The sequence below is a fragment of the Cololabis saira genome, chromosome 20 (genome assembly GCF_033807715.1).
Source record: "Cololabis saira isolate AMF1-May2022 chromosome 20, fColSai1.1, whole genome shotgun sequence".
Lineage (NCBI taxonomy): Eukaryota > Metazoa > Chordata > Actinopteri > Beloniformes > Belonidae > Cololabis > Cololabis saira.
The window spans coordinates 4,809,037-4,834,291 of record NC_084606.1 but is presented as its reverse complement, the minus strand read 5'-3'; the positions used below and the strand labels follow the sequence as shown (position 1 = coordinate 4,834,291).

Genomic DNA, 25,255 nt, shown 5'->3' with positions numbered 1-25,255 from the left:
ATCTTTCATTTCCTTCTTAATGAAAGAGATACTTAAGCTAAGAGCGACTCTGGGAAACGCGATTTTCTTTCACAGGCTCCTTAAGAAGGTTTGAAAGAAGTCTTTCGCTGTTAAGAACTACTTAACTGATCTGGGAAACCCGGCAACATCTGTTGTATTAGACGCTATATAAATAAAGTTCAATTGAATTGAATTGAATTGAATTGAATTGACCCTCCTCCTCCTCCTTCCAGGGTGGAGCCTGCTGGACAACGATGGCTGACACCAGGTCTGAGGAAGTGTAAGTGTGTTTTTATTCAACCATCTTCACTCCTTCATGAGTCCATCAGTGATCAATAACTGATCAATAATAACTGCAGCTGCTTGTTTGTTCTCTCCATCAGATTCCTGTCAACTCACCGTCGACACAAACACAGTCCAGAACAACATCAAACTGTCTGACAACAACAGGAAGATGATGTTTGTGGAGGAGGATCAGTCATATCCTGATCATCCAGACAGGTTTGATGTCTGGCCTCAGCTGCTGTGTAGAGAAGTTCTGACGGGTCGCTGTTACTGGGAGTTCCAGAGGAGCGGAGCTGTTTCTGTATCAGTGAGTTACAGAAGAATCAGCAGGAAAGGAGGCTCTGATGACTGTAGGTTTGGAGGAAACGATCATTCCTGGAGTCTGTTCTGTTCTCCAGGTGATCGGTACCATGTCCTTCACAATAACAGAGTAACATCCACCACCTCCTCATCTCCATGTCCAGACTCTGGCAGAGCAGCAGTTTACGTGGACGTTCCTGCTGGAACTCTGACCTTCTATAAAGTCGTCTCTGACAGACTGATCCACCTCCACACCTTCAACACCAGCTTCTCTGAACCTCTTTATCCTGGATTTGGACTCTACTGGTCCAGTTCTGGTTCTGATTCCTCAGTGTCTCTGTGTCCAGTTTAGTCTCCAGAGTCTCCGGTCAGAGAAACTGTCTCTGTTGGATCCTGGACTTGGACTCTGGTTCTGGTTCCTCAGAGTCTCCATGATGAAGATGATGAAGATGATGATGGTGATGATGATGATGATGATGATGATGATGATGATGATGATGATGATGATGATGATGATGATTCTAGTAAATTGGAAAAATTGTCCCCGGTCCCCCCCGGGGACCGGGATCCTTTATGACTGTTCTTACATAATTCTTGCACACGTATACTTTTAGCATGAATCCTACGCACTCTTTTATAAATGAGGCCCCGTCTGCAGAGGAAAAGATAATCAGGACCGGCTTTGTCCCATCAGAGAAACTGCAGACATTATCCAGATCCCTCCGGATCCTTTCTGAGCCCAACCATGGACCCCCCACCCCACATGTTTCTGCTTATTCTCTTTATTATAAGTCTGAGTTACCAAAGATTTGAATGATTTTTTTTTAGATAAGTGAATCATAAACATGAATTTCATCTGATTTTAATTCATATCCAACTAGACACAGTGGCAATCTTCATTTAGCCTTCTGTCCAACATCTGGTCATCAATTTAATATAACATTTACCGGTAGATCCAAAACTCTGGAATGACTTGAATGAGTCGCTGAAGTCGACATTATCTTTTACCTCCTTCAGAAAGTTATTAAAGACATCTTATTCTGTCTTAACCTTCAATGGGCCCGATTTACTAAAGGTTTGCGTGCGTAAAAACGTGTGCAAACTTGACAGCACCCACAAACCAAAGTGCCAGCTGATCTACTAACAGCGTGCAAAGACGACTGCGTCTCTGAAATGCGCAAAATAGCACACGCAATTCATTTAGTACTTTTGCCCTGATGAATAATCAATATGGGGCGTACCCGGCAGAAATCCTAAATACTGGGAGGGGGAGATGCAAATTGCTCCATTTACCACGCGCAATGAGATTTACCAAGCCTGAAAGTAATTGCGCGTATTGTGATTGCGTCTGTATTTAATACGTTCGAAAGGAAGGTGCTAATCTGCTGCTGCTGTTATTGTGGCAAGGAGGCGACATCCAAAATCAAAGAATATGCAGAGAGAGAGTCTTTATTCTGCTGCATGCTATTTTAAAAATGGTTGCACAAGTTTTATTAAAGGCCACTTTTTCTTTAGTTCTTCACCTTATATCTTCTTTTAATGTGCCCCCCTCCACTCGCCCACAAGCAGGCCAAGCCTTTGTGCCAAACTTTGTATTTTATTGATTACTTATCTTATTGAACGTGAAATCATCCTTCGTAAATTACATTTAATTAAAACCCCTGCTTATTAATCACAAAACACAGGTTAAACATCATGACCAAATCCGCTCCGACCCACTGTGTCAGTGATCAGCGCAGACAGACTGCAGCTTCGCCTGAATTATGGTTCTGCGTTAAATCGACGGCGTTTATTTGCCTCTTCCACTAATATCTCTAACTCCAACTCGTTCAATTTCATTTTGCGCTTGTGACTTGTGACTGTGCATTCCATCCACTCTCCATGGCGCAGAGTTTGCGCTCGCAAACCTTAAGACACGCAACTCCTCATTTAAATACTGCGGTTTGCACCTGTTATCAATTGCGCACGCAATCTTAGTTGATCACCCGCAAACCACACGCAAACAGCACGCGCAAACTTTTTCAGTGCACACGCAATTTAGTACTCTTTATTTAGGATCTTAGTAAATCGGGCCCAATGTCTTTATCTTTAATGTGATCCAGAACTTGTATCCGTGTTGTCTTTTACGTTTATATTTATAATTTAAAAAGAAATGTGTGCTAAATAAATAAATGAAATGAATCCCACATCAAAAACCTAGTGAGGTTATTCACAATTGTTGACTTGCACTTTACACAACTTATACTGAAAATCTAAAAAGTAATTTTCTTATCAAATTATGTTTATTCAAAAACAAAACATATTAGTTACAACGACGTGAAACTGCTTCTAGTTTACAGGACGTGTGCAGATCTAGAAAAATGAAGAAACCGTTTCGTACTTGTGTCACTTTGGTCCAAATGATTAATAATAAAACTAAAACCTTTATTTTCTAACAAAACAACAAAATCCCTTTGAGTTCCACATAAACAAAAGCACGCAGTAATATTCATAATTACAAAGTTTTCATGAAAAAGCATGTTTTACAGCATTTTACTGAAAAAAAGGGGGGGGGTCAAAGGTATTTTCAACGTAGCCTTACAATAAGATGTCTTGTGTATAGTTTGAATAATATGTAATAGAATGTATATACTTCACTTTGGTAAAGAAGCATAACATTTGGCACAGATTCTCTCCAAGGTCTAACTCTTTTGGAAAAAGGCACATGCCACTCAAAAATCCAAGATGGCGGCCCCTAAAATCCAATATGTCCACCCGAAAATGTGCTATTTCCTTTATAACTCGAAATGCCTCATAAAAGCCCCATAAATATATCAAAGTTTAATATAAAGTTGGGTATTGTGGACATTTTGGTACCAAGTACATGTCTATATCCAATACAGTTCTTGAGATATATACCCGGAAAGTGAGAATTTTTTAAAGATTGATTGTTGTTACGAGAATATGGATTTATGAAAATGTTACTCTCATAACCTGATACTTTGCACAAGGACTCCAAAATAATAATATATATAATAATATATATATATATATATAATAATAAACACTAATCCAAATAATCCAAACACGCAGGTTTAACTAAGCCGGATAGGCAGACAAAGCAGCGCACTGGTCCAGGTTGAGGGTTGAAAAAAAGGCCCCATCTTGAAATTTTGAGCGCCATGCACCTTTTTCCCAAAAAGTAGCCCTTAGAGAGTATCTGTGCCAAATCTCATGCTTCTTTACCAAAGTGAAGTATCATTTCACTAATCTGCTGTACTAGTATTATACAACAATCAATCTTACAAAATTCTCACTTTTCCGGGTACAAGTTTCTATATGCTGTATCTCAAGAACTGTATTGGATACAGACATGTACTTGGTACCAAAATGTCCACAATACCCATCTTTATATTCAGCTTAAATATATTTATGGGGCTTAAAACCAAGGCATTTCGAGTTATAAAGGAAAAAGCACGTTTTTGGGTCGGACATTTTGGGGCCGCCATCTTGGAATTTTGAGTGGCATGTGCCTTTTCCCTAAAGAGTAGACCTTGGACAGTATCTGTGCCAAATGTTATGCTTCTTTACCAAAGTGAAGTATTGTCTTGAAACAATGAGTTAACCTGCTGCACTAAGGAAACTGGGAGGGAGAGGAAGACGGGGAGAAACTGTCGAAGGGGACGACGGAGGAGGAAGCTGGAGGGACGACGGAGGAAGAAGCTGGAGCGTCGTTGCTGAGAAGCTGGTGGCCCCAGGCGTCGTCCAGGTTTATCTCCACAAACGGGTCGCTGGAACAAACCGCTGCCAAAACAAACAAAATACCTCAGAAATACGTGGAAACTGCGTTTATTCTTCACGTGTCATTTAATGAGTAAATTAGAGGACCCTGTTCCCACTCCTGTAAAAGTCGTCCAAAACGCCTATTCAAATTATACCCAAAGTAAATTGAAAGCTGTTCTTGAACCGTTTGAAGTAGATGGATGGTTCTGGTCTCTTTGGAAAGGTAACACTCTGAAGTTTTTCCCCCAACTGTCAGAATCACTGTAACTACTACTATTATTCAGTAATCTCAGTTTGAACACACTGAAATAGAAGGTTTTAATTTCAGCCGGAAATTTGTTTTGTAATCAGATGTCTGCAGATGAGAGAATCTGTTACTTATTAGCTGGAAAACACACTGAGACACAGCCTGAAGTCTTATCTAGTGCAAGTTCAAATTTGATAACAATACCACAAAAAATGAGTATTTTACACATGTTTTTGAAAGAATATGTCTTACAAAGAATTTTATCATAACAATTATGTCCCATGGGCATAACTTTTGAACCGTTGAATTTACCACGTACATATATATATTGTTGTGTTCAGCATTTCATTGCCTATACAATTTCACCATCTTCTGGGCGAATGCTGCAATTGCCTAAGTTTTTCTCATGACAAAAGCCGGACGTGCTCGTCCCGCCCCAACACAGGCACTCATTCGCTATCAGGGGACAGGAAGCTCTTGTATGGCCGGATGACCTGTCAATCAATGTAGAGTGTACGCTCCATTTTACCATCGCGGTCTCCCGTCTGAAAACGTGCAGGACGGAGGAGTTACCGAGTGTAAACAAATAATAACATGTGCTTCTCCGACGACGGTCGAGATGAAGAGCGGCTGTTTGTGGATATTTACTGGTATAATAATGTATTTTGGACTAAATACTTTACTGGATAGGATCTAATGGACCTTTTCTGAGTGTAATCAGACGATTTTTGTGGGAATATTTTTACCTGGACTGTTCCAGAAGCCTCAAAGGGTAAGTTGCATCATCTGCGCAAATCTTTCTTTGTTTGTTTGTTGTGTCGATATGTACCAGCTGCTATGATTATAACCTGAAATGGTTTATATTGCTGGAATCACAAGAATCTTAGCTTTCTAAGCAAGATTTGTAAGGTTTGTACAAGATTTGTAAGACTTGTAAATGACCTAGTTTTGTACATTTTGGAGTGAGTGTGCACCGGGTATGGGCTGGATGGAGCGGCAACAGTTTGTGGGAGAAAAATAAAAATAATATTTGAGAGGAGGAGGAAGACTTTTTTTCATTATGCACTTTGAGAAAAAAGTCGAAATGTCGAGAATTATGTTGAAGTACAATTGCGAGAAAAAAGTCGAAATGTATTTCAACTTTATTCTCGAAATTTTGACTTTATTCACGAATTTTCGACTTTATTCTTGAAATTGTATTTCAACATTATTCTCGACATCTCAACTTTATTCTCGAAATTGTATTTCAAGATTATTCACAACATTTTGACTTTTTCCTCGACATTTCGACTTTTTTCTCGAAGTGCACAATAAAAAAAAATCTTCCCCATATTTTTTCTCCTGCATGGCCCTGATACTCTTCCCTAATCCTGTTCTTCATGACTGCATGACTTTTTCACTTTTTCATTTGCGCTTGTTTTCAGTTTAATGTCAGCCCGCGGGGGAAAATCCCCCCAGTTTACTATTTTTTTTGTTATGATTCAAAGCTGGACTGAATTGAGGGCATGTGACCTCTGAAATTAAATATGACGTGATGTTTTCTGATAATGTTCCAGTGGCAAAACTATCGAATGACTGGAAACACTGACAGAAATCTCAGATTATAAATCAAAACTGCAAGCAGCTTTTGGTCGGGCCCTCGCCCTCAGATTCCACCACATTCTTGGTCAATATCACTACAAAGTACCTTTGGTGTTCCCATCAAAGTCCCACATTTATCATGAACATAGAAAAATAACAAAATTCTGAGGTTCTGGTATCACTGATCAAACATTGTTTATATGTGGTTTTGTGTAGTTAACTATTAAACAGATCAACTGATGTAATTAGTGACATCATCAACATCATGTTGTCTTTCTTAACTGGGAGTTGGGTCAACTGCTACAAATACATCCAATTCCTGCCTTATATTTTGCAATTTTCATCATTAGGGCCTTCACACTATCAGTGCTCGGGCCCTATTGTATCTGTAGGAATTTTTCTCGTTTTTATTTTTATTTTTCCGACGAAATGAGAGCCTTTTTTCCCCCTAAATGTGACCCAAAAGTCACCAAATTTTGCACGCAAGCCAGTCCTGGTAAGAAATGTGATATTTAATGGTTTGCATTAATGGGCGTGGCCTAACGGCTCAACAGCGCCCCCTAGAAAACTTTGTGCCTCAAGCCCCACAATACGGTTTGACGTACATGCACGAAAATCGGTACACACCTGTATCATGTCACAACTTAAAGAAAAGTCTCTTGGCGCCATGGCCCAAACCCAACAGGAAGTCGGCCATTTTTAATTAATCGTGTAATTTTGGCGCAATTTATGCCATTCCTTCGGCAATTAATACGGTCCGAACCGTAACGTACACCCAGGTGTGTTATACATCAAAATGTGCGTCTCCATCCTGCGACAACGCGCATTACTTTTCTCTTTCAAAAGTGTTACCTTGGCGACGCTAGACACCAAAAAGCGCACCTCCCCTTTATCTGATTGGTCCATATTTGATAGTTCCTACTTTCTGCCATAACTTTTGAATGGTTTAATATTAATACTCGTGGGTGGGGTCATCGGTTTTGACTCCTTCACCTTAATTGGTGCAAATTAGTCCTGCCCCTGCTTCTGATTGTTCGATATCTGATAGTTCCTACTTTCTGCCATAACATTTGAATGGTTTGATATAGAGAGTCTTGGGTGGTTTCATCCACTAAATGTCCAGGCCTGAAGAATCTACATGCAAGTCATACAAGCTTCCACTGCAGCCTGAATGTGCATAAGGGTGGAGGGCCTGTTCATCGCTGCTTGCAGCGTTAATATTTGTTTGTAGTTGGGTGTGTTCAAGCTTAACGTGTCCAGACTCTCATTTATTATTTTTAGACTAATCAGAAATTCAAAATATATTTGATAATCAGTATACAGTCACCTTCAACACTCAATCCCTTTGCTAGCCGAAGACCCAATATGTGCATATTAGAAGCTAAAAGTAGCAATAAACATCCACCCTGTCATCGATGTTTCCACTATGGGATGGACCATGACAGGGTTGGAACATCTACATTTTTTCAACATTGTGATATATTTACACATATTAGAACAGTGTTACACATATAACACATGACAGGAAATGGTTAACTGATCTGTAGCAGAAGTTTGGAATATTTACCTTTTAGGTTTTTTAGAAAATCTGAGGTCTCTAAGACGATGCAAACCATAATAAAAAGCTGTTGTGTTTCCTGTTGCAGGTGGCGCTACAAATGTTCCTAAACATTACACTGCTGGTGTGTTCAGACTTGGACATATGCACCAACTTTTGGTTTTGTAATTTGTGCACTTTTCTTGGTGTATCTGGTAGGCCTTTGTTGAAAAAATAAATTTTCCATTTCTAAATCGATTCTCATATTAATTCCTAAAAATCGATTTGTATGTCTAAAGATCGATTGTTTTTAATCATTACATTACAACTTTTGGTATTTTGTTTATGCCCAAAAAAAGGAATGTTTTGTTGGACACAAGAATAACTGGTGCCATGTTTTTGCCTTTAAATATGTTTAATTGTATAAATTGTCTTTATTTCATTACTTTATATACTGTCTTGGGGTTACATTTGCATAAAATACAAAAAATCTAATTCTCAAAAATTAAAAACCGAAATACACGGAATAAAATGGAATGTAAGAAAAACTAAAAGCGATTTCATCCGACTCTGTTTCCTCCCTGGATCTGTTTGGTAATTCTGCCCCACGATGTTTCTGTTTCAGTTCTATCAACATTCTGGGACGTGATTGGTCCTTACAGCATCATTAGCTGCAATACTTGCTGTTTAATCTCAATATAATACTAGTAGTAATATGTTGCAGGACTACAGTCATATAATTCATGCAGCAGCTCAAAAAACAGTTTTAATAACACTAACCCAAATCAATATTGGATTGAATCAAATCAAATCGAATCAAATCTTGATAATCAATTTTGAATGTTAAGAATCAGAATCGAATTGATTCTTGACATTCTGGCTTTAAGATCCACACCTGCTTCAAAACAGCCTGCAGCAAATCACTGGGTAAACATAAGTAACAATACAGTTTATTTCTCCTCCTTCAACACCTGACGTTCAGCTGCTCAACGAGGGAGAGCCAGCGTGTGGGACTGTTATCTACGTTTTAAGGAATGTGCCGTTGTGATCTTACATGGGTTGTTGTTGTTTTCATTCTGCTGTTCCTCCGGAGCATCAAAAAACCAGTTGGCACTACTCGGAGGGTCAATGATGCCGTCAGCTTGGTCGGAGTCTGGCTGCTCCTCAGGAGCTGCTGAAAAAACAGAAGAGAACAGAAGACAATTTTAACTTGTATCACGCGTGAAACAAGTTCAAATTGTTTTGAGGGCAAACCTGGCCGAGGCAGGACTAGCCAAAATCTCGTTGTCGTGATATATACACGGATTATTACATTATTATTATGTATATATTACTCTTCATTATAGTGGCTAAGTTTTGAGTTTTTGAGGCGCAAGTTACTGTTTGTTACTGTCAGTTTGTAAAAACATGTTTTTAACGCTGTTTTAACACTATTTTGACGGCAAGTATTTAACCGTGTTTTCTAGTATTTAATGTAAATTTCAGTATTTAACCATGTTGTTTGCTGTCGCCATGACGACAGAGGTGGTGTAAGGGATGTGAAATTATTATTTTTAGCAAAAACCACAAGCGTTTCCTACTTACCAATCACAAGTGGTGCATTAACCTAACCAGACCTTAACCAGAGCATCGTCCTGCCACAAAATATCATTTTTAATTGCTTTAATTTCAGAAAGACTGAGTGTCAGAAAGACTGAGTGTCAGAAAGACTGAGTGGCAGAAAGACTGAGTGTCGGCGTAAACTTTCAGTTTGAGCAACTGGAAAACATCTAAAATGGGAAAGAGCTGTTGTGCGATCGACTGTACTCATAGATTTAGCAAGAAATCAGAGTTATAGTTTTACAGACTGCCAAAAAATAAGCTTAAGAGAGACAAATGGATTTCTGCAATTCACAGAAACAACTGGATTCCAGACACCGAAACGTGGATTTACGGTTCCCATTTTGTATCAGGTAATGTTGGATTTTTGGGTAGCTAACGTTAAACGGTCAAATCATAAAGTTCGGTGTCCTCATCACTTTCATTTCTACAACAAATCCTGCCTTGAAGTCGGACCAAGCGTCAAGACTTTTGTATCTTCAAGCTTTTCTTCGTGTATTTCACTGGCGTAGAAATTAAGTACATATAAATATCAGGAAACTGGATTGGTGGACAAATATTAATGTCCATGGACCACTGGTTCTTGGGGTAACTGTACCAAATATTAATGTCCATGGACCACTGGTTCTTGGTAACTGTACCAAATATTAATGTCCATGGACCACTGGTTCTTGGTAACTGTACCAAATATTAACGTCCATGGACCACTGGTTCTTGGTAAATGTACCAAATATGAATGTCCATGGACCACTGGTTCTTGGTAACTGTACCAAATATTAATGTCCATGGACCACTGGTTCTTGGTAACTGTACCAAATATTAATGTCCATGGATCACTGGTTCTTGGTAACTGTACCAAATATTAATGTCCATGGACCGCTGGTTCTTGGGGTAACTGTACCAAATATTAATGTCCATGGACCACTGGTTCTTGGTAACTGTACCAAATATTAATGTCCATGGACCACTGGTTCTTGGTAACTGTACCAAATATTAATGTACATGGACCACTGGTTCTTGGTAACTGTACCAAATATTAATGTCCATGGACCACTGGTTCTTGGTAACTGTACCAAATATTAATGTCCATGGACCGCTGGTTCTTGGGGTAACTGTACCAAATATTAATGTCCATGGACCACTGGTTCTTGGTAACTGCACCAAATATTAATGTCCATGGACCACTGGTTCTTGGTAACTGTACCAAATATTAATGTCCATGGACCACTGGTTCTTGGTAACTGTACCAAATATTAATGTCCATGGACCACTCGTTCTTGGTAACTGTACCAAATATTAATGTCCATGGACCACTGGTTCTTGGTAACTGTACCAAATATTAATGTACATGGACCACTGGTTCTTGGTAACTGTACCAAATATTAATGTCCATGGACCACTGGTTCTTGGTAACTGTACCAAATATTAATGTCCATGGACCGCTGGTTCTTGGGGTAACTGTACCAAATATTAATGTCCATGGACCACTGGTTCTTGGTAACTGTACCAAATATTAATGTCCATGGACCGCTGGTTCTTGGGGTAACTGTACCAAATATTAATGTCTAGGGACCACTGGTTCTTGGTATAATCGTCTGTTATTCCGTCTTCTCCACTAGTTGTAGCTGTTTTTGCTTATGTTTTGCCACTCAGTGCAGGTAAGGGGGCGTAGTCCAGAGTAAAGTCCAGTCCAGTGGGGAAGTGACGTCACTGCAGACCCTCTATTAGAGCAAATACCTTGTTGTTGCTTCAACTTTCACACAAACGCAGCAACGTAACTGACGTTTCAGAGACGTAATGACTTAGCTCCCCTTAGCACCCGAGCTGTGGAAAAACAAACCAGTTCTCAGCTGGTTCCAAATTGAACGAGTTGTGAACTAGAACCAGCCCTGGAACCGGTTTGGTGGAAAAGGGGTAATAGTGGCAGGTAAATGGGGAATAATCCAACTCACCTACACGACATAAACCACGAGCACAATCTGACCAACCCTTATAAGATCGCTCATAACCATCAAACACAAGGAAAAAAAAGGGCTTTTCACCGGTTTCTTCACTGAGAACATTTTCTTCTGATGGCAGACTGGAACCGTTGGCAACTGGAGGGGGTGAACCCTCCACTGTCATCACGTCTTTAAGGCCCGGGTGGTCTGAGATAGGAAAAACAAATCACTCTTGTCAGGATCACCTCGTACAACGACAAGACGCGTTAAATATTACCCAAACACAAACCCACCCAGGTCGTCCAGGTAAACGGGCTCGAAGGTGCCGGTGGGCTCGCTGTGGCGGCTCATGGGACTCGGACGGTGGAGATCGAACGAGTACGTCTGGGAAGAAATCACAAACAAGTCGGACGCTGGAGACCCAAACACAAAATCCAGTGGGTAACATGAGACAAGGCAAGTAAAACATCCGTAGTTATGACGTTTGTTACCCTGGAAGCTTTCCTGAGGAAATACAGAACCACACACAGGACGATGATCACCAGGATTATAAACGCCAGGGCCACAAAACCTGCAGAGAGAGAAACAAGACCGATTATATCTCAAGATATATAAATATTTAATGATTAAAGTACGGAAGAGTATCAGGGCCAGGCAGGAGAAAAATAAAAATAATATTTTAGAGATATTTTTTCTCCTGCCTGGCCCTGATTCTCTTCCGTATTAATGAGTCTTGGCTCATTTATTGTAATATTTTTAACATGTAATTAGCATTGCCACCACTAGAGGGCAATATTATTCCTTTAAACTCAGATTTTTTTCATATTTCTTATATTTTCTACACATCTGATCCTATTCAGCTAAAAAGCAGAAGCAGCAACGAGTGATCTCTTTGATTCCACTTTGTTGTAGTGCCAGACACTCCAACACGACGTCAGAGTCGTGACGGTGAATGAACGAGAACTTCACACATTTGGTGCAAAACAAAACAACAGTTATGAAAATTTTTGTGCCAAAATTAAATTAATAAATACATCATTAATTAATTAAAATGGGAATGAAATATATCATTCATTAATTAAAGGTGTCATTAATTAATTAAAATTTGAATTAAATATGTAATTAATAAATTAATCTGGTAACTGTACCAAATATCAACCTGCTTTCAACGCGAGCGACAGGAAGAAATTAGAAGCAGGGCGTCCGACTAATGTTCAACTCTAAACGGCGCTGCGTCGCTGCGTTGCTGCGTCCAGTTAGGACAGTCCAATAGAAAATAAAGACATGGAATTGCTTTTTTCGCTGACGCTCGCTCGCATCACATGAAGTTAGGACACGGTGTATATATTAAAAAATGCAACTTCATGATTTTTAGTAACAAAAACAAAACATTTCCCAAAGAAAAACCTAGAATTATAATCAATGGTCTCTGAAATTGTCCAGGTTACTCATACCAAATTCTTGGGTGTCGTTATCGATGATTGTTTAAATTGGAAACAACATATTGATACTGTACGCATGAAATCTATGAAGATGCTTGGTATTTTGAGAAAAGTTTCTCCTTTTGTTCTTCCTTCCTCTCATTTAACTCTCTATTTTAGCTTAATCTTCCCTCATCTTAATTACTGCAACATTGTTTGGGCTTCGACACATTCAACATATATTAATAAATTACTGATAATTCAAAAAAGATTTCTCAGAATGTTATCACATGCAAACAGATATGAGCCATCTGCTCCCCTTTTCATTAAATATTCATTATTATCCGTAAATAAAATTAACATTTTTCAAACATGTTTATTTATGTTCAAATTTAAAAAAAATGATATACAAGATCTTCCTTCTTCTTTTCATAATTTCTTTTGTGTTAATTCCGATATTCATTCTTATGCCACAAGGCACAAAGATGATTTTAATTTACTCTTTTTTTTGGAGAACATGGAAATATCAACTTGTGGAATTCACTAAATAAATCTCTAGAATCATCACCATCCTTGCCATTATTAAAAAAACATTTAAAGAACTTTCTTATTGTTTCATCTTTGTAGTGTTTATTATTTAATCTGAGTTACATTTTCTTTTGTGTTTTTTACGCCCCCTTGTGTAGCTTTTGTTGTGTTTTTATTCATATAAGGAAAGGATTCTCTATTCATCGATTTCATGTGACGTCACACAGTACTCGCAGCGCCATCTTTAGGACCGACTTTCAGCATGCCGTCTATCTGTTGTGCCGTGGGATGCGACAATAATAAGTCTAAAAAAACGGGATTGACCTTTTATCAGTGCTTTAAGTGGGCCGTGGGATATTGTGATGTTTAAATGTTCTTTTATTTTCTTCCTTTCACTCGTGTTGAAAGCCGGTTGAAAGCGCTGTAGGAAACAGTCATGATGAGGAACGGCTGATCCAGTTAGTTGAAATGAGAAGTTATCTATGATTCCTCCTCATTTCACCACAAAAACCACAATAAAGTGGCAGAAATAAATAATATCCTATTATTATATAGGTCCCAGAACATCGGACGGGAGGGAGAGAAAAGGTCCTGTAAGTGGGGGGGGGGGGGGGGGGGGGGGGAACAATTAATAACTGCGTGTGGTGACGCAATCAAACAGCGAACAGCGTGGAATGAGCGGCGTGTTCGTGGTGTTAAATGCAGCCAGCATGTCAGATCATTACTGAGATGTGGGAAAAAAGCAGAGGACACGAGATCCAGGCTGAGTTGGATTTGGGAGAGCCGCTTGGTGATGGAGACGTCACGGGACGCACCGCGCAGGAGATCGGGAGCGCAAGATGAACATTTGCATTAATAATATAATAAATCATATTTTATATTTTATGTTTTAATAAAGTTTTATGGCGACATGATGATATGCTTTTACTTTCTAGAGTAGTAACGTTACTGAAAAAGTGAACTGCCTTCTTACTTTTCATTACATAAACGTATCCTGTGCAGGCAATTCAATGCTGATGCTATTCATCACCAGACTGTCACTTACCTTTCCTGTTACCACCAACATTTTTTTGGCCTCCACATGATGAAGTTTGGCATCTTTAACCCATCATGATGTGAAGTAGCGGTAAGCTTTGGTACTTTAAAAGCTTTGAGAGCTTTGCCGGTGTATGGAGAAGGATTGTGGACCAGGTAGATATGTCCGCAAACGACAAATCTGGCAGGTTTTTGGCAGACTGGAGTGGAGTCAGTAATTGATTAGATATTAGATACGGATCGAAACCTAAAGTGTCAATTTTCTGTAGATACCGTTGCTGTTCTTCGGGAGTTAAGTGAGTTATTAGGTGAGACGTCATATTGGCTGCGCGACGGAAAGGTCCTCGGTCGGTCCTCAAGATGGCGCTGACAACAAAAAATGTCACGTGACTGAAACCCATGAATAAGCTCCCCCACTGTCATCGACACCTTCACCTCCAGCTCCACCTCCACCCACCCCCCCCACCCCCCCTCCACCCCACACACAACAAAGCTCATCACACAGCCGACCCCCCGCTGTTCCTGCACTCTGCTCTACCCCCCCACCCCCCTCCACTACCTCTGATACACCCCCCCCCCCCTGCTCCAGCTTGTCCCTCACAACCCTCCAGGTGAGGAATCAGCTCAGGAAGATGAACGCGAGGAAGGCTGCGGGTCCAGACGGCATTAGCTCCAGGCTCCTGAAGTCCTGTGCAGACCAGCTGTGCGGGATTGTTGGACACCTGTTCAACCTGAGCCTGAGGCTGGGGAGGGTACCACCACTATGGAAGACATCCTGCGTGGTACCTGTGCCCAAGAACCCGCACCCCAAGGACCTCAGCAGCTTCAGGCCGGTGGCTCTGACATCCCACCTGATGAAGGCCCTGGAGCGGCTGCTCCTCCAACATCTCCGCCCCATGGTGAGCCCAGCGATGGACCCACTACAGTTTGCATACCAACCTGGCATTGGGGTGGATGATGCCGTCATCTTCATGCTACATCGTGCCCTGTCTCACCTGGAGAAACCTGGGAGCACTGTGAGGATCATGTTCTTTGATTTCTCCAGTGCGTTCAACACCATCCAGCCGGCACTTCTGGGAGACAAGCTGGAGAATGCAGGGGTTGACAGTCACCTCACATCCTGGATTCTGGATTACCTCACCAACCGTCCACAGTATGTGAGGACACGGGACCACACATCAGACATGGTCGTCTGCAGTATGGGGGCCCCACAGGGAACGGTCCTGGCGCCGTTCCTCTTCACTCTTTACACTGCTGACTTCTCCTACAACTCACCGACCTGTCACCTACAAAAGTTCTCTGACGACTCTCAGGACTTTGTGGACTGGTGCCTGCAGAATCACCTCCAGATCAACGCGGGGAAAACCAAAGAACTGGTGGTGGATTTCCGCAGGTGTAATAAATCCCCCCGACACCGGTGAACATCCAGGGAACGGACATTGAGATGGTGACATCTTATACGTATCTGGGTGTTCACCTCAACAATAAACTGGACTGGACTACTTATTCCTCTGCACTCCACAAAAAAGGCCAGAGCAGACTCTATCTGCTCAGGAGACTGAGGGCTTTTGGTGTGCAGGAAACACTCCTGAAAACATTTTACGACACTGTGGTGGCATCAGCCATTTTTTACGGAGTGGTCTGCTGGGGCAGCAACATCACAGCTGCAGACAGAAGGAGGCTGGACAAAACCATCGAACGGGCCGGCTCTGTTGTGGGCTGCTCTCTGGACACAGTGCAGGTGGTGGGAGAGAGGAGGATGATGGCTAAGCTGTCATGCATGATGGAGAAGGACTCCCACCCCATGAAGGACCTTCAGAGCGCTGGAGAGCTCCTTCAGCGACAGGCTCCTTCACCCTAGGTGTCTGAAGGAGCTACAGAAGGTCCTTCCTCCCTGCAGCTGTGAGACTACACAACCAGCACCAGCACAGTAGACCACAAACAACCTGACAATAAATATACAAACCGGAAAAATAATGTGCAATATCATTCTCTGCAACGTGCAATTCTGTAAATAACATCTGTAAATATCCATCTGTTATTTTTTACATACTAGTATTTCTTTATTTATTTATTTGTATTCTCCTTCTTCTTATTATTATTATTGTATATACTGTTTATAGCGTTTTATTATTACTGTGTGATATTGATGCCTCTTGTTTTTTGCACTATCCCCTTTGCTGCTGTAATCTGCAAATTTCCCCTCTGTGGGACTATTAAAGGATTTCTTATCTTATCTTATCTTAAAGGAGCCGTCTGTAAGAAATGTCCAAAACTGGTACTGCAGTCACTTTCAAAATACTGTTGAGCGGCGTGTACCCTCCCCCTCCTCCCCCCGACCAGAGGTTGCCAGGTAGGCTGCAGAATGCAGCAGGAACGTAGGCTGCCATGGCTGCGATAATTAGAGCCGAGCTGGCAACCCGGATGCCGAAACAATACTGACTTGGTGATTGGGAGATAGGTGGAGGGTGGAGCTTCAGAAACAATACTGACTTGGTGATTGGGAGATAGGTGGAGGGTGGAGCTTCAGAAACAATACTGACTTGGTGATTGGGAGATAGGTGGAGGGTGGAGCTTCAGAAACAATACTGACTTGGTGATTGGGAGATAGGTGGAGGGTGGAGCTTCAGAAACAATACTGACTTGATGATTGGGAGATAGGTGGAGGGTGGAGCTTCAGAAACAATACTGACTTGGTGATTGGGAGATAGGTGGACGGTGGAGTTTCAGAAACAATACTGACTTGGTGATTGGGAGATAGGTGGAGGGTGGAGCTTCAGAAACAATACTGACTTGGTGATTGGGAGATAGGTGGAGGGTGGAGCTTCAGAAACAATACTGACTTGGTGATTGGGAGATATGTGGAGGGTGGAGCTTCAGGCCAAAACAAAAAATGACAACATAAACATCAGTTGAGGGCTGCAACTCCTCTTTTTAAACTGGAATATCCTGGCTTGAGTGCTGTTGTCAGTGACATAAGTATTTGAAATGAACATGATTTTTAAATGTCTGTTGACATATCGGGGTCATTTTATGATTCGTTTTATTATTGCTCTTACATACAGCTCCTTTAAATAAACTAAACTAAAGTCAAACTGCTCCGTACCTGGTGTGGATGAGGCAGATTGTGGTAATTGTGTCGTCACGTCAGCGTTTCCCAGGGTTTCTTTAGCGACCGTAGCGAGGGTTGTGGCGTGGGTCGTTGGGTCTTCATCCTCGTCTTCCGAGCCAAACACTCCGACCGTTGTCCCGTTTTCACTGCTCTGTTAGTCACACAAAGGTCACAGTTTAAAGTCTTAACGTTTCACATCATTGACTACATTTACATGCAGTCAAAATTCGGGTTATTGCTTTTTTTTTTTTTTTTATTAACATAGAGTGCAAACAACGACAAAAGACAACATCAGTGTGTGTGTGTGTGTGTGTGTGTGTGTGTGTGTGTGTGTGTGTGTGTGTGTGTGTGTGTGTGTGTGTGTGTGTGTGTGTGTGTGTGTGTGTGTGTGTGTGTGTAAATAAGGTGATGAAAGTAGATACATAGATTGAGAAAATTAATTCGAGACCATGTAAATGAATGTTGAAATACAATTGCAAGAATGAAGTCGAAATTTCGTGAATAAAGTTTAAATTTCGAGCATAAAGTTGAAATACAATTACGAACGAACGAACGAACGAACGAACGAACGAACGAACGAACTAACGAACTAACGAACTAACGAACTAACGAACTAACTAACGAACTAACTAACTAACTAACTAACTAACTAACTAACTAACGAACTAACGAACTAACGAACTAGCTAGCTAGCTCACAAACTAACTAACTAACTAACTAACTAACTAACTAACTATGTACATCAAACCGTATTGTGGGGCTTGAGGAACAAAGTTTTCTAGGGGGCGCTGTTGAACTAGGCCACGCCCATTAATGCAAACTATTAAATATCACATTTTTCGCCAGGCCTGGCTTGGTGAAAATTTTGTGACTTTTGGGGCACGTTTAGGGGGAAAAAAGACCCTCATTTCGTCAGAAGAAAAATAAAAATTCCTTCAGATACATTAGGGCCTTCGCACTGAGTGCTCGGGCCTAATAAGAGCAGGCGTTACCGTGTTTGCTGTTCTAAACGGTGCCGCCGGTGCCGTCGGGGAAGAGGACGGAGTTGGAGCTTCTGTTTCTCTTTCAGCCGTCGGCGTGATTGTTGGAACGTCAGGACTTTCTGTATCTGACATGAAGGAGAAGCACGGAATCAGTCAGCTAAACAAGGACTAAACCATGTTAAATCAGACTTTACACATAAAACATGTTGTGTTTTCTACTCCAGCTTCTATGACGACCATCATTTTATTATTGTAACCTCCATTTAACCAGGACAAAAAAAGTCTCGTTGAGAATAAAAATCTGTTTTACAAGAGAGTCCTGGCCAAGACGGGCAGCAGCACAACCCACAGTTCAAAACAGTTCAGAAATCTAGATCACAGACTGAACCAGCAGTGGAAACTTCTACAGCCAGTTGAACTTCCAGGTCTTTCAGAAGAAGCTTAAAGGCGTGAAGCAGCTAGGATTACTTTAAATTGTTCACTGCATGCAAATATCTTAAAAATGCATCAGCATTTATCAGCTGTTGGTCGTAGACAGATTACAATTAACTCTCCTTACTTTCATGAGGAATTTGATTAATAGTAAAAACCACAATATTTGGCAGATCAGATAATTTCACTAGAAATGTCAATAAATATCCAACCAGACAATCATGTTATAATTTTACTTTTGATATAGCTTATTTTGTGACAAATTGACTTGAATGTTTTATTTGAGATTTGCACAAATGTTTTGTTATTTGCACAACTGTCAACCTCAGTGGAAAAGTCTGCCTGTTACTGTCTACATTGTATTAATTGCACAGTGTATTTTAATTTAATTGTTATGCAGGAAAGGGATATTTGTTTTATTTTATTCAAGAAGCATTTTTATTCTATATATGCAGGCAGTTTATTTTTATTTCATTTGTTTTATGCATGTTGATATTGTGCAGACCTCTGTTAATAAAGGAACCTGTGTGACATTTGGCACGAGGCTTTGTATTAAAACTGACTGTTTTTTTAAGGGTTTGATCAGAAAAAAAATGATGCTAACAGAGATGCTAACAGAGATGCTAACAGAGATGCTATGCTATAATGCTTTGGGGGAAACCCCAATTATGGCACAGAAAAAATATCGATATATATCGAGTATCAACATTTAGCTAGAAAATATCGAGATATGACTTTTGGTCCATATCGCCCAGCCCTGACTAATAATATCCAAAATATTACATCAAAATACAGTTTTAAAAAGGTAGCAAAAGAATATTTACATCAAATTCAATGAGTAAGAAATATATCACGTGCTATCATTTATTACAGGAATGTATTTGTGGGTTCTACTTTGTGGTTTTGTAATGACTGTATGATGCATTCTTTGTACCAATAATGTATTTTAGACAGAACGTTTGCTGTTTGTGTTTTACAGTGATCTGTAACAGCGATAAATGTGTGTATGTTTGGACTTTTATGTTCTTTAAATTGTATTGGGGACCCCAGGAAGAATGGAATGGGGATTCTGTAAATAAACAAATAAATAAAACAAAGTGACACCAGATTATTTAGTTTTAAGATTTTCTGCAGCTCATTCCAGCAGAGCTGGAAGCTGCTAGCTGCTAGCTGCTAGCTGCTAGCTGGTCCAGGGACAGTCAGTAAAAATAAATCCTGCCTAATCCCATTACTACGACGCAGTATTAGGGCCAAACTAAGACGAAAAAATTGGAAATTATGAGAATAAAGTCGTAAAATTATGAGAATAAAGTCAAAACCTAATGTTGCGAGAATATAGTCGTAATATTACGTGAATAAAGTCGTAATATTATGAGAATAAAGTCGTAATATTATGAGAATAAAGTCGTAATATTATGAGAATAAAATCGTAATATTACGTGAATAAATTTGTAATATGAGAATAAAGTCGTAATATTACGAGAATAAAGTCGTAATATTATGAGAATAAAGTTGTAATATTATGAGAATAAAATCGTAATATTATGAGAATAAAGTTGTAATATTACGTGAATAAAATCGTAAAATTATGAGAATAAAATCGTAATATTATGAGAATAAAGTTGTAATATTACGTGAATAAAATCGTAATATTACGAGAATAAAGTTGTAATATTACGAGAATAAAATCGTAATATTATGAGAATAAAGTCATAATGTTGCGAGAATATAGTCGTAATATTACGAGAATAAAATCATAATATTACGAGAATAAAGTTGTAATATTATGAGAATAAAATCGTAATATTATGAGAATAAAATCGTAATATTACTAGAATAAAGTCGTAATATTACGAGAATAAAATCGTAATATTATGAGAATAAAGTCATAAAATTACGAGAATAAAGTCGTAATATTATGAGAATAAAGTCGTAATATTATGAGAATAAAATCGTAATATTATGAGAATAAAATCGTAATATGATGAGAATATAGTCGTAATATTACGAGAATAAAGTTGTAATATTACGAGAATAAAGTCATAAAATTACGAGAATAAATTCGTAATATTACGAGAATAAAATCGTAATATTATGAGAATAAAGTCATAATGTTGCGAGAATATAGTCGTAATATTACGAGAATAAAGTTGTAATATTATGAGAATAAAATCGTAATATAACATGAATAAAGTCGTAATATTATGAGAATAAAGTCGTAATATTATGAGAATAAAGTTGTAATATTAAGAGAATAAAGTCGTTATATTACAAGAATAAAATCGTAATATTACGAGAATAAAGTCGTAACATTACGAGAATAAAATCGTAATATTATGAGAATAAAGTCATAATATTACGAGAATAAAGTCGTAATATTATGAGAATAAAGTTGTAATATTATGAGAATAAAGTCGTAATATTACGAGAATAAAGTTGTAATATTAAGAGAATAAAGTCGTTATATTACAAGAATAAAATCGTAATATTACGAGAATAAAGTCGTAACATTACGAGAATAAAATCGTAATATTATGAGAATAAAGTTGTAATATTATGAGAATAAAGTCATAATATTACGAGAATAAAGTCGTAATATTATGAGAATAAAGTTGTAATATTATGAGAATAAAGTCATAATATTACGAGAATAAAGTTGTAATATTACGAGAATAAAATTGTAATATTATGAGAATAAAACTTAGTGAAATGTGGGGACTTTGCTTTGCTTATGCAGAGAAAGTTCCCAGTTACACCGGAATAAGATTCCACTTTATTTTTATTCACCTTTTGTCGTTTATTTATTTATTTCTATTTTGACCTGAAAAGTGAGGTTATTGTCACTGTAATATGTGAAATATGGCCAAGCCCACTGTCGTTTTTTTTTTTTTTTTTTGGCTCTTATGTTACTGTTGCACTTTATCATTGTCAATTTGTGTATTAAAAATCAATAAACAAAGTTTATAAAAAATAAAAATAATAATAATAAGTCCTGCGACCGAAGATTCTGCCTCCCAGAATTTAATTATTCCGAATTAAAATATTCAGAATTAAACTATTTTCCTTTGAGTTTACAGGGAAATAGTAATTCTGAATTGAGGTTTCCATGGAAACACGTTTGATGGTCTTTCTCCAATTCCTCTCCAGGTCTGGGGGTTGGGAAGGTTCTGATTGGATAGGGGGGGGACCGGAAGTTAAACTACCGGAAGAAAAACTAACTTAGCCGTCAGGTAAAGGTCTGGCAGGAAGTGTGTCGTCAGGTAAAGGTCCGACAGGAAGTTTGTCGTCACCTGTTCCGTCCTCGCCGCCGGCTGTGCCGTTCCGTCCTCGTGCAGCGGAGCAAGATGCAAGAACTGAAAAAGAAACAGGGCGTTAAAGGAATATTAAAGGAATTCCTTTTTAATCTCAACATTTCGATTTTTTTTCCTGAATTTTTGACTTTTTTCTCGACATTTCAACTTTTTTCTCACCATTTTGACTTTTTTTCTTGACATTTCCACTTTTTTCTCGAAGTGCATAATGAAAAAATAAACCTCCCCCAGTTCTAACTAATATAGAAACATGCAGCATGTGTTTCTTCATTCTAAGGCTGATACAAGACTTTTCATTTTTTGCGGCTCCAGACATAGTTTTTTTGTGTTTTTGGTCCAATATGGATCTAAAACATGTTGGGTTTCCGACCCCTGCTGCAGACGCCCAGAGACGCCGGCGGGGGAAACGTACGGGGGTTCAAAGACGTAGTTTGATGAGGAAATAAACCCGACAGGAAACAGCGATTCACACTTTGCTGTGATCTCTCCTCTTGCTGCTGCAGGTCGGCCGAGCAAAACCATCTGTAACAGTTTTATCATCATAATCTAAAAGGCATCTGTAACAGTTTTATCTGTAACAGTTTTATCTGTAACAGTTTTATCTGTAACAGTTTTATGATCATAATCTAAAAGGCATCTGTAACAGTTTTATCTGTAACAGTTTTATGATCTTAATCTAAAAGGCATCTGTAACAGTTTTATCTGTAACAGTTTTATCTGTAACAGTTTTATGATCATAATCTAAAAGGCATCTGTAACAGTTTTATCTGTAACAGTTTTATGATCTTAATCTAAAAGGCATCTGTAACAGTTTTATCTGTAACAGTTTTATGATCTTAATCTAAAAGGCATCTGTAACAGTTTTATCATCTGTAACAGTTTTATCATCTGTAACAGTTTTACCATCTGTAACAGTTTTATCATTTGTAACAGTTTTACCATCTGTAATAGTTTTATCATCTGTAACAGTTTTATGATCTTAATCTAAAAGGCATCTGTAACAGTTTTATCTGTAACAGTTTTATCTGTAACAGTTTTATCATCTTAATTTAAAAGGCATCTGTAACAGTTTTATCTGTAACAGTTTTATCATCTTAATCCAAAACCATCTGTAACAGTTTTACCATCTGTAACAGTGTTATCATCTGTAACAGTTTTACCATCTGTAACAGTTTTACCATCTGTAACAATTTTATCATCTGTAACAGTTTTACCATCCAATTAATCGTGTTATTTTGGCGAAGTTTATGCCATTCACGGCCTGAACCGTAACGTGCACCCAGGTGTGTTAAACATCAAAATGTGCGTCTCCATCCTGCGACGACGCACATTACTTTTCTCTTTCAAAAGCGTTACCGTGGCGACGATAGACACCAAAAAGCCCGCCCTCCCTTCATCTGATTGGTCGATTTTTGATAGTTCCTATTGGGATAGTTCCCATTAATGCAAACCATTAAATATCAAATTTTTCGCCAGGCCTGGCTTGGTGCAAAATTTGGTGACTTTTCGGTTACGTTTAGGGGGAAAAAGACAGTCATTTCGTCAGAAGGAAAAAAGAATAAGAAAAAAATTCCTACAGATACAGTAGGGCCCTAGCACTGTCAATGCTTGGGCCCTAATTAGTTTACAAAACTGTAGATTAACCAGAGGAAGATGCTGGTACCAGATTCGGTCACCTCAGTTATCTGACACCTGGAGAACCACAAGTCTATCAAATTGCCGCCTTGGATGGTTCTCATTCTCATTTTAGAGGCAGATAGAGAAGGAGCAGGCTCTTTTTGGTCTTCGATAACTTCCTGTGTGTCACATGACCCTCAAGGTGATTCAAATCCATGAAAATGTAGATTTGAGACTAAACCCAGGCCTATCAATTTAACAGAATCATGTCTCTCTTTAAATACATTTAAGATTACATTTAAAAAATCCTTACAGATGTTCTAATCACTTTTGTATCATTGGGTATTGTATATGTATCTCTATTTTTTATTATTATTTTTATATATATATTTCTCCTTTCTTTCAAAATGTTATGTTACTATTGTTCTCTGCTGTATAAAATACTTCTTTGTATATGATTATGGTTAATTATAATTATTGTAGGTTTAAGAGGCTTATAAGCCCTTCATGATCTTTCCTGCACATTTTAACTTTGTTTTATTACTGCTTTTTTTCGATGCTCATATGTTTGTAAGTGCAAACAAATAAAATAAAAATAAATAAATAAATACATTTTAAAAAATCACTAAAAAACTGCTCCACGAGGATGATGACGTGGAGTAAAACCAGGACTTTAGTGTTGCAGGTTCTGGATCAGAACCCGAGCAGATGATTTTAAACCATGAAAAGGAACAAATGCATGAGAGAAGAGAAGAAGGTGTCCGAAGAAACTCACTCAGGAAGACGAGGTGCCAGATCTTCATCCTGCCGGCGGCTTTTCTTTCCCTTTTCTCTCACTAACTTTCTTCTCTTTTATTTATTTTAATCCGTTCCTTTTAACCCGCTGCTTCTCCCGTGTCTCCGTCCTGCAGGACCCGGGTCTGGTTGATGGAGAGCTGGACCCGGGAGGATGTTTGACCCCGTCAAGGCTGCAGGTCCAGGTCCAGGTCCTGAAGCCTGATAGAGGGATGCTATTTCTGCGTTTAGTCAGCTTGGATTTGCCGTCCGCCGTTGTTCTTTACTATCTTCCTTTTTTTAAATTTGATTCTACCTTTTCTTCTGCCCGCCTCATTTCCTCAGAAACCCACCTCCTTCCTGCACTCGGCTCGGCCTCTTTGGCCTCTCAATCTTTCTCGGTTTCACTCAGTTTTCAGGAACTGAGTCATCAACCGCGGCATCAACGCTGCCTCCACACAGGAAGCTGCAAAAGCTGCAGGAGCTGCAGAAGCTGCAGGAGCTGCAGGAGCTGCAGAAGCTGCAGAAGCTGCAGGAGCTGCAGAAGCTGCAGAAGCTGCAGAAGCTGCAGGAGCTGCAGAAGCTGCAGAAGTTGCAGGAGCTGCAGGAGCTGCAGGAAAGCATCTCCCCACCTGAAAATTATCCCCCCCCCCCCTCTGGTTTTTTCACAAATCGCACCCTGTGTATGTGTATATGTTACGTTTAACTGATTCTGACTGTTTCCTCTGCAGGGTGGCTGGACGCTCCCTTAGAGATGAGTTTCCTCCCTTAGAGATGAGTTTCCTCCACTG

The 25,255-nt window shown here is 39.3% G+C and overlaps 2 protein-coding genes across 4 annotated transcripts in view; one reads left to right on the top strand and one right to left on the bottom strand.

Moving 5' to 3' along the window:
• The window catches only part of LOC133420932 (protein NLRC3-like), a 65,474-nt gene extending 62,320 nt beyond the window's left edge, over positions 1–3,154 (top strand). The window contains exons 16-17 of the mRNA XM_061710812.1: positions 234–280; positions 384–3,154. Of these exons, the coding sequence (XP_061566796.1) occupies positions 234–280; positions 384–937 (601 nt within the window). The 3' untranslated portion in view covers positions 938–3,154. The remainder of the gene's footprint in view (positions 1–233; positions 281–383) is intronic.
• On the bottom strand, positions 2,849–24,817 carry LOC133420143 (uncharacterized). 3 transcript variants are annotated; one of them, XM_061709737.1, is made up of 9 exons: positions 24,466–24,817; positions 22,053–22,115; positions 18,340–18,455; positions 17,342–17,498; positions 11,743–11,822; positions 11,545–11,635; positions 11,354–11,458; positions 8,767–8,886; positions 2,849–4,368 (listed from the first exon to the last, which is right to left on the bottom strand). In XM_061709737.1, the coding sequence occupies exons 1-9, from the start codon at positions 24,491–24,493 to the stop codon at positions 4,199–4,201; spliced, it is 930 nt and encodes a 309-aa protein (XP_061565721.1). In that variant the 5' UTR covers positions 24,494–24,817; the 3' UTR covers positions 2,849–4,198. The 3 variants fall into 3 exon arrangements, with proteins under 3 accessions (XP_061565721.1, XP_061565722.1, XP_061565723.1); XM_061709738.1 differs by having other exon boundaries at positions 8,767–8,883; XM_061709739.1 differs by having other exon boundaries at positions 18,340–18,449.
• Positions 24,818–25,255: the final 438 nt, after the last annotated feature.

Bases quoted from the DNA above. Each gene is read 5' to 3' on its own strand.
- LOC133420143 (XM_061709737.1), bottom strand. From the start codon at position 24,493: ATGAAGATCTGGCACCTCGTCTTCCTGA. The intron at 18,456-22,052 runs GTGACGACAAAC...CCTTCATGTCAG, and splicing joins CGGCGGCGAGGACGGAACAG to ATACAGAAAGTCCTGACGTT. The intron at 11,636-11,742 runs GTAACAAACGTC...ATTTCTTCCCAG, and splicing joins TCCTCAGGAAAGCTTCCAGG to ACGTACTCGTTCGATCTCCA.